Source organism: Dioscorea cayenensis, chromosome 13 (assembly GCF_009730915.1).
Source record: "Dioscorea cayenensis subsp. rotundata cultivar TDr96_F1 chromosome 13, TDr96_F1_v2_PseudoChromosome.rev07_lg8_w22 25.fasta, whole genome shotgun sequence".
Classification (NCBI taxonomy): domain Eukaryota; kingdom Viridiplantae; phylum Streptophyta; class Magnoliopsida; order Dioscoreales; family Dioscoreaceae; genus Dioscorea; species Dioscorea cayenensis.
In genome coordinates this window covers 1,476,210-1,491,025 of record NC_052483.1, presented here as the reverse complement: position 1 = coordinate 1,491,025, position 14,816 = coordinate 1,476,210, and the positions used below count along the sequence as shown (strand labels likewise).

Genomic DNA, 14,816 nt, shown 5'->3' with positions numbered 1-14,816 from the left:
AAATGAAAGTTTTGTAGGGGGTTTTTTGCAAATAAATATTGGAATATATATGTATAGCTTGAGTATTTCTCTTATGCATTTTCTTTTATTTATTAATTTTTGTTTTTGTAATTATTTATTTTGAAAAAAAATTTATTTTGCAATATGTTGTTTAAAATTGTTGGATTTACTTTTACTTCAAAAAAAAAAAATCTTTTGTGAGTTAAATTAATGGTTTTGTGTATAATAAATTGTAAGAAATGCATCAATATATTTTGGTATGTTGAAGTGGAAACCAATTTGGGAACAAATTAATGTTTACTTTGTAACTACTTTTTAATTTTATATTTTTTAAATTTCCGATTAAAGAGAAATTGAGGTAATTGTTAATCTCAGATTGTTGTTGGTTGTCAGCATTTTTAGTTTGTCCAAAAAAAAATACTAATAACTTTTTTGGGTTAATTTTAGTTGTTAGATATTCTTGTATGACTCCTTAATAAATTTTAAAAATTAAAATTGAATTAATTATTTGAGTATTTCAGACAATTTCTTGTTAATGTTCAAATCACTCTTTAATATGCCGCAGATATCATCATCTATTTAGGAGGGATCAATTTCTTTTCCTAGTTTGAGTCATATTTAAAGTGAAGTGACAGTATGTCATCTGTCTGGGAGTAATCAATTCGTCTGTTTGTTTTATTTATTTTTCTGTTGAGACGTGTTTCCTTTCACCTCTTGTTTTAGTTTGTTGTATGTTTATCTTTTTTTTTTATTTTTTTATTTTCTTATTTTGATTTGTATTTTTTAATAAAATAGTGATAAATCTACTTTATTTAAAATAATAATATAAATAAATAAAACTTCAAATTCATTCACAGTATAATAGTTTTTCACACAATTTAATTACCATATAATTAATCATGTAGAATTCCAAGTATACATTGCAACCATAATTTATAATTCAAGCCACACATTTTATTTTATAAAACCATAATTCATAATAATCTTACTGCCCGATATTCTCCACGAGCTCTTCAAATTGATTCATGCAAGAAGCTGGCAAGCCTAGCACAAGAACTAGACTCTTTAGCTCCTTAGCATGAGGTAGGAAAAATGCCACTTCTTTCTGCGGCAGCTCCGCCGGACCGGTTTGCGCGGCCTCACCCCACCCAAAGTCAGATAATCGTAATCCAAGTCTGTTCCAGGCCGTAATCAACAATGTACCCGTCAACGAAGGCCTAGCCCTTGTAATTTCAAAAGTAATCGATAACCGATCTAATATAACCATCGGTTGTGTTTTGTATCGTATTTTGCACCATTTCAACCGCATACGATAAGGGCCGGTCGAGCAATTCTCCGGCGTCACATAGACAACATACTAGCACAATGCCATTGCCGTAGAACCCGGCCGGCAACGGTGGCTCCATTTTTCTCCGGCCATCCACCGCAAATAGTAACTTTGTTTTTTGACCCGGACCCATTTTCAAAGCCTTAGTCCGAGCCCGCCAAGTGAACGCGGTTAACACTACAAAACTAGTGCAACTCTCAACCGTGCCATCTTGCATTGCCATCTCTTTAAGAGTAGTTAATTTGTCAACATTGAATGTGAAACACCGGTGTTGTAATTCTTCACCTTTGTAAAGGTCTGTCAAGTTTGAAACATCCTCAACTTCGGTGAACTCATCATGGTGAAATTCAATCTTCGGAGGGCTCCGAGGCTGTTGAATTGATCGGTCTAGTACCGGCGGGACGGTTAACGGTATGCCCCGAGCCATCTCGGCCCATGATCGCAAAAACTCGACCACCGCCATGCCATCGGAGAGGCAATGGTTCTTAGCCATTCCTAATACATAGCCTCCGCATTTGAATTTTGTCACCTAATAATTATTTGAGATATGTATAGATTAAAATTTAGTTATTCTGGTTCAAATAACACAAATATTAATTTAGGTGGACCATGAAATACTTGGTTTGTTAGACTTGTGTGGTGATCTACAAAGGTTGGCGATATTTAGAATTTCTTCATATTATATTGGTTGGACCATTCAATGATAGTTCATTCCTTTTTTTTTCAAAAAGATGATAAAAATAAAGGGTGGTAAGACTGAATAGTCAATGATATTGATTTCAATTTCCATATTAATGGATAATTGATGATGTCAATATATTGAATTAATTATTAATGTCCAAATCTAATAAGTATGTCTGTGTATGGCTCTAAATATTTGTGAGAAACAATATCGTAACATGAATTAATTTCTGATGTCTAATACTCCGTAATCAATAAAAGTATATACGTGTAACAAATAGCGATTTTTAGAAATTAAAAATTTTACCGATAATTTAATTATAATGAAATTAAGGAAAAAAATAATATTGATTTCATCACCTAATTAATTATTTGATATGTAATAAATTTAAGTTTTGTTATTCTGATTTATATATATAACACAAATATCTAATTAGGTGGAACACAAATTGCTTGTTAGACTTTTTCGATGATATCAAGATGAGTATTATTTAAAATTTTTTTTGGGTACCGTGACAATGATAACTGATAGTTCTTATTAATGAATGTAGTTCATTCACTTTTTTAAATAAATAAATAAATAAATAAATAAATAACTAAATAACTGATAGTCTAGTTCAATCAAGATAGAAAGTGAATATTTAATGATATTAATTTGTATTTTTTAATAATAAAAAAAACATATCTGTTGTTTATTTTATATCAATATCCGTAATTAATTATTATTATTCAAATCTTTGATCTTTCTATTCTGGGTGTCTCTAAATATATATATATATATTAAATAAAGTGATAAATTACTAATTTTATTCAAAATACGAAAGAGACAAAGATAAAGAAGGCAACACCGAAGACAAGAACGTGGGTCACCAAAAGTGAGGTTTCTAATAATAATCAATAAAATTATATACATGCAACATATACAATTATATTTACAAGTTAAAATTTAAACCAATAATTTAATGAATATAAAATAAAAGAAGTAATAATATTTTGAATAAAAAAATTTATAAATATTTCGCTAAAAATAAACAAGAAGAAAATAATATAAATATGAGAAATTTAATTATAATATGAATTCTAAGCTATAAAAAACAATAAAAATAATAAAATAAGAAGAAGAAGAAGAAGAAGGTGATGTACCTGAACAGTAAGAAGAGGAGCTTCAAAGATGTTAAGGTGTTCAGGGAGTTGATAAACAAGCTTCATAAGTTTCTCAGGATCAGGAATGGAGATATCTCCCAAAACATCAAGATCACAGTCAGCAAAAGCCTCAACAAAAGGCACACCTCTCCCATCACACCTTACTATAAGCTTCCCTTCTTGGCTAACAGTAAGAGTCCCTTCACAAGGGTAGTAATACTCCAACACTTTAGCAAGACCATCCTTCATGACCCTACAAACTTCCTCTGTGCTCTTACCTTCCACTGCTTTGTATACATGCACAGTCTTCATCACAACTGCAATGTTCTGATCTAAGTTTGAGAGGTAGTAGTAGTAGTAGTACTTGTTCTTTTCTTTATTATCATCATTGATACCATGCACCATCTCTGCTTCCATTCTTCTTACTCTAAATCCTACTTCTCCTCCTCCTCCTCCTCCTGCCATTGTTAATTTTCTGCAGAAATAATTCTTTTTTTGCTTTGGGAGTTGCACACTTTGAATTGAGTTCCTTACTTCTTTGTTCATTTATATACGTACAAGTGTGTGCATGTATTAGTCTTTGTTTGTGAGTTAGGTTGAGAGTCACCACTTGCAATTAATATCTTCAAACAAGTGCAGCACAATCATAAATACAAGTTGGTGATTGTGGTTTTCATACCTTCAATACTCTCTTCATATCAATTCAATAAATAGCAAGAGATATTTTTATCTTTTCACCAAGTAGTGAAAGGGAAAAAGTTTGGGTAAATGTTTTCATTATAGTACTGGTTTTCATAACTTCAATACTCTCTGCATGTCAATTCCACATATATATAGTTAGCAAGAGATATTTTTATCTTTTCACCAACTAGTGAAAGGGAAAAATTTGGGTAAATGTTTTCATTATAGTGTTAAGGACCTTGAGCTCTTTATGGAGTGTATGTGTGTGTGTATATATATTTGCTTCTGACTTTTGCATGTGGGGGGCAAATTTGCAGAAGAGTTATAAGTCATTCATTTTTGGAAGTTTGTCAAATAAAAACATGGCTCAATAAATGTTTGTGTTGAAAGTCTTTTAGCTACATTTTGTTTTTCTTGATTGGAAATATTAATACATACATGTATATATTAACCATTAAATACACCTTTCTTGTACAAGATTAGGAAGATAGATTTTTCTGGATTTTTTTTTTATGAAATAGATAAATCATACTTTATTAAAAGGGGGAAAAAAAAAGATGCACAGCCATTTTAATAGATTTTCGCCAACAATGAATGCATGCCAATATATATGAAAGAAAAAAAAAGAAAAAGAATGAATTGAAAAAAAACCCTAAACAATTACTCTCTTGGTTCAAATTATCTGTTATTTTTAGATCTTTATTTTATAAGCATTAAAAATTGAGTAAATAAAAATTATATTAACTTTCTAATATTACCCTTATATAAAAATATATTTTAAAAAATGTATAGTTAAATATAATTTATTGGAAGTTGTAGAAGTACATTAAATATAAATAATAAATTTAGAAAAAAAAACAATATTTAATATTGCACAAAATTTCTAAATGGACAAATAAAAAAGAACAGAGAAAAGTCCTAAAATATAACTTAAGTAAAAAAATGAGGGAGTATACTCTTGGAATGGATCCTAGGTGATGATAATATTCCTTATCTCCATTCTTCAATTTCAATCTGTACTCATTTATGTTAGAGAACTGAATTAGATTTTCCATTAAATTTGGGGCAATTTGACATCCCTATATAACAAAAGTCTCAACCACTACTAAATAATAAAGTATATTTATAAGGCAACTCTCATTGTTCTTCCTAACAATTCACAACAATATAGGTACGAGAAGAATAAAAGAAGCAACATAATTAGGAAGAACACTGAATGTTCATATTAATAAGTGCAAGGATTCCTCAGGAAAAAAACTTCAAGGGTCATGGACCTTTAAGTCATTTCACCTTGATTACATCATTCATATTAATAATCTGCAAACAATAGACACTGCATGCTCATTGATTTCTCCTCTTAATGATACATTTCTGAGCACCATGTGGATGCAATAGTGTGATAATGTCCATGATCTGCAACATATGTTATATATGGTCATGTATTCACTCATTTACTGCTCTTCTCTTTTCATTAAATACTAGATTTTATAATTCATTTCATGCATTCTTAATTCACAATAACAAGTTGTAAACTTTAATTAATGTCTATCTGATCAAATGTTCAACTTTAAAGAGAAAGAGATTATTATCAATTCCTTTTCAGAACTGTCTTGACATAGCAATTAGTTTGTCATCCTTTTCACATTAAATCTTTAATTTGTGTGTATTTGTCAAAGCACAAGTAATTGAGACCAATAATTATGTGTTATCTATTCAATAGTTTCACACAAGCATTGAATTGAACATAGAACAGAGAAGCAAAATCACAAATTGGTCTTCCCTGTCGGCAAAATCAGTTGATCAATTATGACATTGATTAGTCAGCGAAGTTTACATTCAGAAATCAAGTGCATTTTGAGCTTGATCAATAATTCATAATCATAAATTCCAGTTAGTTGTTTGTTGTAAAGCAGAAAATGACTGCTAATTAATAATTATAGACATGATCACTATACATGCAGAACTCTTGATTGTTCAATTTTGCAAGGATTTGAACAGCACAACAGTGACATACTTTGCTTTGAACCGACGGGTGGTGGCGAGAGCGACGACCGGCTGCCCGTTCTTCGTTTTCTGAATATAAAGATGGTCAAGAACAACATGCTGAGGTCTTGACAGTGTGGATTGATTGTAAACATTATTAAATGACATGTTGAGAAGGTTTGGATATAACTGCAGAGGGACCAAGGGTGGTTCTTTTGCATAATCTTCAGAACAAAGAGTAGTATTACTGTAACTTGAATCTGGTGACAATGGAGGTTCAAAACTAGCAATGCTTCCAAGATCTTCAGAAATGAAGTCCTGCACAGACAAACATTAATTTTTTTTTTTGTTAACTCTTGACTTGATGGTAATAATTAAATTAATCTGAAAAATGAGTTTAGGAGAAATTCACATTGCCTGTAAATCCAAGATGTTGTACACATTGCCTGTTTCTTGATCAATCATCCATGGAACATCAGGTGCATGTTTCCATTCCCCATCAACCATAAATCTATAGTGATAAACACCAGATGGAAGTGCTTTCATGATTGTGAAATCCTTCCCTGATTTCTTCAACTTTTTTCTGGACCATTGAAAAACAAAGGTCATTTCAGATGGTAAAAGTAATTAAATCAAAGTAGTTAATAATTATATATTTTTTTTAATCATACTTTGATTTCCAATCATCCCAAGAACCTTCAACAGCTACATCTTTCCCACCATTACTCCACATGATCATTGTTGGAATTCCCTGTTCTTCTTCAAAACACTCATGATGCTCAAATTTTATTGAATGAAGCCACAGGAATCTAAAAAGATGAAATTTTTTCAATAAAATTCATGATTTACTAAACTTAGAAACTAAAAACAAAGAAAAGAAGGATTGAAAAGAGTACCTCAGGATTGAAAAGAAGTGGTGAGTGAACAGAGACTATAGGATTTTGTGCTGGGCTTTCCTCCATTAAATCATTTGAACTCTCTCTAACACTGGTAGCATTTCCCATTTTGAATAAAAGTGGATAAACCACAAATTTATTAAAGAGGAGAAGCGGGAAAACAAAGTTCATAGTGGCAGACAACAAACAAGACAATCTAAAGAAGAAGGAAGCGATTTCTCATCGGGGATGAGAAAGACAAAGTAACTAGATGAAAATAAAACTAAGAAGAAGTAGGAGAGTCTGAAGCTGGCGAAGTCAGCCGTCTGGAGACACAGGCCAGCTCAGGAGTGAAACAAGCGGATTACTCCTGAGTCGAATTGGGCGCCATATCGCCTGTGAGGTCAATGGACCTGGAGCTCATGAAGTTTAAGGAGCGCTTTACCTTCCCGAACGTACCCTCGGGAAGCTTCCGGTTGAGTGGAGATCCGAATCTGCAAATCAGGGAAAAGAGCCATATTAGCGAGTTTTAAGAATTGTAATAGAGAGTGGTGCACATATTTGGTTGAAAATACGATTGTTGCGTTCAACCAAAATATTCAGGAAAGATGGCTCTGGAGCAGAGATCCCAAAAAATTCCTATGAATAGGATTTAATGAGGGATCCAATTGGTCCAAATGTTTGAAACCGAGGGAAGGTAGAGATTCGGGAGTTAAGCAAACATTTGAAAAAAAGGACCAAATCTGACGAAATGCCCATGCTTTGAAAAAAATAGGTGATCCACCGACTACGAATTATTATGGCAAAGAATACAAGTGTCGGTGGGCGTAAGGATTGCGACCTTTTTGAAAAAGGTTCTCAAGTGTCGAGATTTTGTTATCCCGGCAGTACCAACGAATAAAAGTAATTTTTGCTAGGGGACCTAATTTTTCCAAAAACTTGGAATAGAGTCGGGTTGCGAAGACCCCCATCAATTAAAAAAATTGTAAAAAGATTTGACGATGAAAGTTCCATTTTTCTAAAAGACCGGGAGTAGGAATCTTCAAGGTCATTGGAGCAGATCGAGCAAGGAATTTAATAAACAGGAGAACATCACTCGAAGTGGCGGACCCTAACTGGATTACCCCGATGATTGAGATTGTGAATAAATTGTTTTAAAGTAATCCAAGGGTCCTGACAGACCAAAAAGAGGGATTCCCAGCGATATTTGGGGGATTGGCCATCCAACCATCTGTCGTGCCAAAATAATGTTTTTTTCTTCATTACCAATTGATTTGGTTAGGCGAGGGAACGAAATGAATGAAGTATGGAATTAATTCCTGCCCAAAAGAAAGATTTATTTCTTAGTGGTTGAGAGAATAGACATCTTGGAAAATCTCTGGTAATATAATTAACTTTGATTATTTTAGACCAACAAGAGTCAGATGTAGAAATAAATTTCCACCACCATTTCCCATTTCTCTTCACCAAAGATGAAAATCAAAGTGATTGCTTTTAATTTATTGGTAAAAAAAGAGGAAAAATGTGATTTTTGGGTTTATTTTGCCATTGTTGTTAACTCCAGTGACTTTGGAGCATTCATTGATGAACATATTGAATGGTAGAAGTAGGATGTTTTTAATAATGTTAGTTGGATCAGGTGTTTGGTTTTGGATAGGGTGGGTGGAGGGAAGGTGGGTAATGGATGAGGTGGAGGATTTTTAGTGGAGAATGAATGGAGTTTTGTGTTTGTAGATGAGTAGGGGATCTGGGAGAAGGAGGCAGAGTTAGTAGTGGGTCACTTTCGGAGGTCGTTTTCACGGGTGTATAAAGCATCTGAATATGCGAATCCTCCTGGTCGGGGACTTTCTGGACCGTTGAAACGCATTGCAGTCACATCCTCAGAGATCGGACGGTCAGTGTTGTGCCACGTGGAAAAAGGAGAATAGGGAATCTATGAAAATCAAGAAAGAGATAGGAACCGTCCGATTATCATTGGACGGTCAGGCTTGTCTTATATGGTGTCACTTTCATATGTATGCCCTTGTACAATCCTAAAATTACATTGAGTTTGTTTTTTCATATGTATATATATATATATGTAACCTTTACCATTGAGATTTTTTTCCCCATAAAAATAGATATAATATTATGCATATTATAATATAATTTTTTTTTGTAATATTATATATACTTCCATTGTCAATATTATTGTACTTTTATATTGATTTTTTTATATATATAAAGTTTTTAATTACTTGTAAAACAAATTATATTTTAAAAATAGAGTATTCATGTAATTAATGATTTCATTTATATCTTAATTGAGAAGTTGAAAGTATAAAAATATGAATAAGAGTTCGTTCGTATATCTTAGAACATCACTTTCAAAATAATGATACGTATTAAGCATCAGAATTGTGTGTGTATATATAAACATTTTCTATTAATCTTGCCATGAAAACCTTCCCTTATTTTTTCTTTGGAGACAAATATAAAAATTTTTAATACCCTTGAAAAATGGGAAATCATTAATATATCACTGTAAAAAGAAAAAGAACTATATTATTTGTATATTTTTATAAATTATTTTTACTTTTGACCAAAAAAAAATCAATTAAAAATTTTTGTAAAAAGACAAATGATCATTTACTCTCTTCTCTTCATTTTTTTCTTTTTAAATATGCAAGTAATTTTCTGTTTTAAAATGCCTTTCAAATGAAATATGAAAAATTCTCCATATATATTGCAAGAAAATGAGAAAGCTAGCCATGCATTAATTGCATGCGAATGCATATAAGTTTATACATACATTGAAATGTGAAACTCTTAAATTGTAAAATTGCAACGAGAGACTAACTGAGATACAAATCCTCTACTGTTGCACATGAACTTATATATATATATATATATGACATTATTTCAACACCTTCATATTGATTTATATATATCAATATCTTAATTTGGTTGATGATCCATGGTTGAGTTTCAGTGTACCAGCAGTATAAACTCTGATGCTATTTCCAACAGATGATAACTTGATCTCTTTTGGTGCTTTTCTCTTCATGGCATTAGGGTTTCCACAGCGTGAGCTCTTTGGCACGTTAAAAACCCTAACTTTGCATGCATCTTCAAGTCTTGGTATTGCATGCAAGTGAGAAGGAATGTCCACCATGAACTCTCCATATTCATCTGTACTTCCATCAATCCATTCCATCTTCTTTTTTCCTTCATGTTTACACCCTACTCTAATTTTTGCACCTTCATTTTGTAACAGAGTTTTATTTCTTTAATTAGTGTTTTTCTTTTATCAAATAAAGAACATGTGTTTGATGTGTAATTAATTAGTGATAGTTCCGTGCAAGAGAGTTTTATATCAAATTATGTTTTTATGATGTTCATAATATAGAAAAGAAGACAACAACCAAAAATAACAAGCTAAGTTGATAAAGTAAATATAAAGAACACATGGTGATCAATCATGGATAAAGGAGAGAGTTTAATCTAAGTTGTATAAAATTTTTACTAACTTGATTCATGAGTTGGCTTAATCTAAAATATAATTTAATTATAGTGAATGAAATTAAGGAAATGCATTTGGTGTGCTAATGAAATAAGAACTTTATGATCCGCATAATATGGAAAAGAAAATACATTTAAAGATGAAAATTATACTAATTGAGTTTTTTTAAAAAAATCTTAATCAAATTAATAATGAGAGAATGTACATGAATTTGGTGTGTTGATAGTGCCGTGCAAGAGAGTTTTATACCATAAATATTTAAGTTGAAAGGAATTTCATGATGTTCATTAATTATGTGACAAAAAAAAGAAAATGTCTATCAAGATAAAAACAATACCAAAGTTGAGAAATCTCAATCAAAGTTCAAATGTTTGCAAATAAGAGTTTCTAAGATGTTGGTATGTCAGTTTTATAATCCCAAATTTTAAGCAAACTTTGGCTCAAACTTCTCAACAACCTGCTGATGAAGACCACCTACCAATCTACTTCCTTTCAAAGTAACTAATCAACAGTTGAAAGAATTTCATAACTAGTTTCAAATTTAATTTGTCATCATTTATACAACATTTTTAATGAAAATCAGAAACAAATGTATTAATTTCATGCATTGTGGTGATATATAACTTACTAGAAAATTAACCATGCATGCATGCAATATCAATTATTAATTGATGAGAATTGAGAACAATATTAAGGACTCACCGGAGATGGGGGAGGCAAAGGGATCTGAGGCAGGGCTAGAACAAGGTTGACAAACTAGTGTACCGACGACGAGGACGGAGGAGAGCCTCTCTTCGCCATAGCCGGCAATACGAGCAAGCTCACCACTAGAGAACTCTATAGGCATTTCTCGGCTCATCGCCGGCACGGTGATCATTGCAAGGAGTAGACACATTGCCATGAATGGTGTTTTCAAGCTTTGGAAGGTGTTCATCTTGTTGAATAGGTTTTTCCAATGCAATGACATGCTTGAAGTTGGAGGCACATATATATATCTATATATATATATATATAATGTGTATTGACTATTGATTTTTAATTGCCCTCAAGAAAGGAACATATATGTCATACTAATTGCATGCAAGCAATCTTAATAAAGGATTAATGGTTTTTATGTAGTTTTGTTTGAAGTTAAAGGTCAAAGATAGCTTACTTGGTCTTAATGGTCAAGGAAGAAGAAAAGGAATGAGGTGAAAAGAAGGTATCAAAGAGCAATGGTTGTTGAACTACTCCTTTCCTTTATCATCTCCTCAAATTGTTAGTAAATCATATTCAAGCCTTCTCCAACAATCACAAATATATTAGTTGAGTGAGAAGAAGAAAACTTTAATCTTTATGTCTTTCTTTAATTAATTTCTCAATGAACAATGTCAAACACTCCATCTCCTTCTTGCTTTGGACCTTTGTTAGGAGAACCATCCTTACTTACCAACATCTCTACATGTCATTGTAGCTTCATTTTGCCTCTTATGTTTTCTTAAAGTCCATCCTTTGCAAATCCATACATCCAATCAACTCCAAATACACTAAAAAAAAAAATTCCATCCATTTTTTTATAAATAATAATAATAATAAATTCATTCTTCTCAGAATTTTTTTGGCTAACAAATATCAATTCTTGTGTGTGTGTGTGTATATATATATATATATATATAACCTCTTTCTCAACAAACTATTATGTTAATCACAAAAAAAGAAAAGGAGAAAAATGATAAAAGATACTCATTTTGTTTATAAATGGTGTGATCTGCAACTTCATGGCAATGATAAGGAAGGTATGATGGTAGGGAAAAAGTCATTCTTTAAAGTTTAAACACATCATTAGCAGCACAAACAAGAGACAAAGAGCCTTAAATCCAGTTCACAATCATATCTTGAGAGAATCTCATCAATACAGTTTCAAGTAACTAAATTATTCAAATAGTTATTATCAAAAGATTACACAGTTTTCTTTTATCCTTTTTATCTCAGAACATATATATATATACACATTTATTAACTTTTTTTTTAATATGATCCAAGTCGACAAACATTTGTTTTGCAGTTTTGTTTCCTGTTGTTTAGGTATAGGTGGTGCTTCACTACGGGTGAGAGCTCGTATAACTTGGTTGGTTTTGTTTCTTTGTTTTTCTTGTTGTTTGTTTGTTGTATTTGTCAATTTTTTTTTAATAAATTATGATTTATTTATTTTATTAAAAAATTTAACAAAGAAAGGGTGCACTAAAATAGTAGCTGTTGCTTTTCATGCTTATAGGTAGCCATAGGCTTTTTTATGTCATGAATTTTAACTGATGTGCATGCTTCTTTACTTTGAAAACAAAAACAATAACTAGTAAATGCACAATTCCTTGAGATGTGATCACTAAAATACTTGTCAAGAGAAAGCTATTTTTCTTGATTTGCGAGAAAGACTCAAGTTTGATTTCTCTTGTGATGTTTATTTCCTTTTGATTGGTTTCTCCAATGAAAAGTTTTAAGTGAAAGTGCCATGTGGTGACTGGTGACACATGCCTCTTTTTCTCATTTCCCAAGCCATTTCAAATAATCAATGGCAAACAAGGGGCCACCAAAAAGAATAATATTTATATTATATATATATATAAGTTAACTGGACATAATTACAAAAAGAAAAAAAAATAAAAATCAATTATTGTTTAAGTATATAGTCATGGGAAATGTGAAGAGATTAACAAACAAACAACACTACTCTTCTCCTTCTTCTTATGCTACTTCCTTATGAAAACCTTTCTCTTTTTGCAACACAGGTGTAAGGAAATGGCTTCTTCTTTTTGTTTCAAGAGACCTTCATTTGTAGCCATTGCACTCTCTTTTCTTCTTAGTGTTTCCCACTCATTCTCATTCACATTAATCCTTTCAGTCTTAGTACTCTTATTCTTTCTCTTCTTTATCATCCTGTCCAAGAGTACCAATGAGAAAGAAAATGAAAATGAGATTAAGGCAATACAAGAAGAACAAGAACATGAAGAGCATAAAGAAGAAGAAGAAGAAGATGAAGATGGAAGGAGAGGTCAAGAAAAGGTTGGAGAGATGATATCAGATGATGATGATGATGATGATGATGATGAAAGTCTCATTGAAATAACACTCCCAGATGGACACTACAAAGCAAAACAAGAAAAAGAGTTGAATGTTGAACAAATGAGTGAAGGTCTATTGATAGAGCTCTTGTCAGATCACATCATTGAAGAAGATAACTTGATTGAGATAGATATTAACATGGGCTCCATCAAGTGTTCAACAAGGCCTTTGGAGATCAAAGCATGAGGAAAACAGAAAGAGACTTGTACATCCAATATCCAATCCATTGACTTTAGTTTACTTTTGTTTAAAGGGATTCCTGAGTCATGCTTTGTGTTGTTACTTCTCTCTTGCTTTTTCTTGGGGAGCCTCAAGAGTGTGCTCTTTTTTTTTTTTTAATTTTAATTTCTCTTCTTTTCTTATTTGTGTATATAGATCAAGAACACAAAGAATGAGTTTTGAAATCACTGTTGACCTTTGTTTCTCATTCAATTCTTGGAATTTTTGATTAATATTAGTAAGAGAAAATTGCTTGCATTTAATATATCTTCTTAGAAATTACATTTGTTGTATCTTTACAAAATATACTTTTATTTGTTAATATAAACTTGTAAGTGAAAAAATGACTTCCAAACTTTATAAAAATATAAGTTCATTTGGCAGTAGTTTATTATTTTATTATTATTATTTGGATGGGAATTTAAGCTAGTAATGGCTTGTAGGTGTATAAACAAATTTCCATTATTGCATAGGTATCCAACCCAATAAAATCCTACTACTACCATTAATAATAATTATCATAATTATTATAAGGTGGACTAATAACAAATTTATTAAATTATCAAAAGAGAAAAACAGTGTTTGGTGAGATATTTCAATGACATGTGATTGTCAAATACTCCTCTCCATTCACTCCCTAATGCAAGCTCACTTTTTCTACTCTTTTTTTTAGAGATTTTTTTTTTAAGATATATTGATTCATAACTAAAATCCAAATGGATAGATATGATCCATACATTCCAAAGGCTATTAATACCAAATCTTCTAAAATTTACAAAAACAAAATATTAAAAATCTCATAATCATTCTAACATCACCCGACCACCAGTTTCATGGCTTATTGTTTTTTTTTTTTTTTATAAAAATATATAAATCACTGATTTATTGCAAAAAAACAGGCTCATGGCTTATTGTTACCAAGGTCTATGTGTTCATATGAAAGAAGATTTGAAATCAAATATAAGATATTAACTTTGCACTTATACAAGTCCCTTATGCAAGCTCCTCTCCATTTGTTAAAAAAATTTAAATATTACCCGAATTATAGATTTAGCTTTTTTTTAATTTCATTTACGCATTTAAAAACATGTATAAATAGACTTCATATTTTTGAAAACTCCATGCTTTTTTTTTTTAAGGGCAAGTAGTCTGTGAGGTTCCTGTGGCCAGGTAATTCAAAACATATAAAATTTGTTTTATGTTCTCTTTCTTTAAAATAAATAAATAAATAAGATAAACAACTAGTTCATTAAAAAAATAAAATTAGAAACGGCATGATTATTTAAAGATATGCATCATAGCTACC

General features: G+C 31.2%; 3 protein-coding genes across 3 annotated transcripts; all 3 read right to left on the bottom strand.

Annotated features, from left to right (window-relative positions):
• Window positions 1-846: 846 nt before the first annotated feature.
• Window positions 847-3,677, bottom strand: LOC120274455 (omega-hydroxypalmitate O-feruloyl transferase-like). The gene is given in 3 exon segments (XM_039280989.1): window positions 847-1,237; window positions 1,239-1,856; window positions 3,152-3,677. Coding segments are annotated over 3 exon segments (1,335 nt in total). The 5' UTR covers window positions 3,617-3,677; the 3' UTR covers window positions 847-985.
• Window positions 3,678-5,661: 1,984 nt separating this feature from the next.
• LOC120274480 (SNF1-related protein kinase regulatory subunit beta-2) lies at window positions 5,662-6,806 on the bottom strand. The gene is made up of 4 exons (XM_039281021.1): window positions 6,712-6,806; window positions 6,487-6,624; window positions 6,233-6,398; window positions 5,662-6,133 (listed from the first exon to the last, which is right to left on the bottom strand). The coding sequence occupies exons 2-4, from the start codon at window positions 6,552-6,554 to the stop codon at window positions 5,807-5,809; spliced, it is 561 nt and encodes a 186-aa protein (XP_039136955.1). The 5' UTR covers window positions 6,555-6,624; window positions 6,712-6,806; the 3' UTR covers window positions 5,662-5,806.
• A 2,620-nt stretch (window positions 6,807-9,426) lies between these two features.
• On the bottom strand, window positions 9,427-11,170 carry LOC120274479 (pollen-specific protein C13-like). Its single transcript, XM_039281020.1, has 2 exons — window positions 10,895-11,170; window positions 9,427-9,930 (listed from the first exon to the last, which is right to left on the bottom strand). Exons 1-2 carry the CDS (start codon window positions 11,157-11,159, stop codon window positions 9,620-9,622), a joined length of 576 nt encoding a protein of 191 aa, XP_039136954.1. The 5' UTR covers window positions 11,160-11,170; the 3' UTR covers window positions 9,427-9,619.
• Between the last annotated feature and the right edge of the window lie 3,646 nt (window positions 11,171-14,816).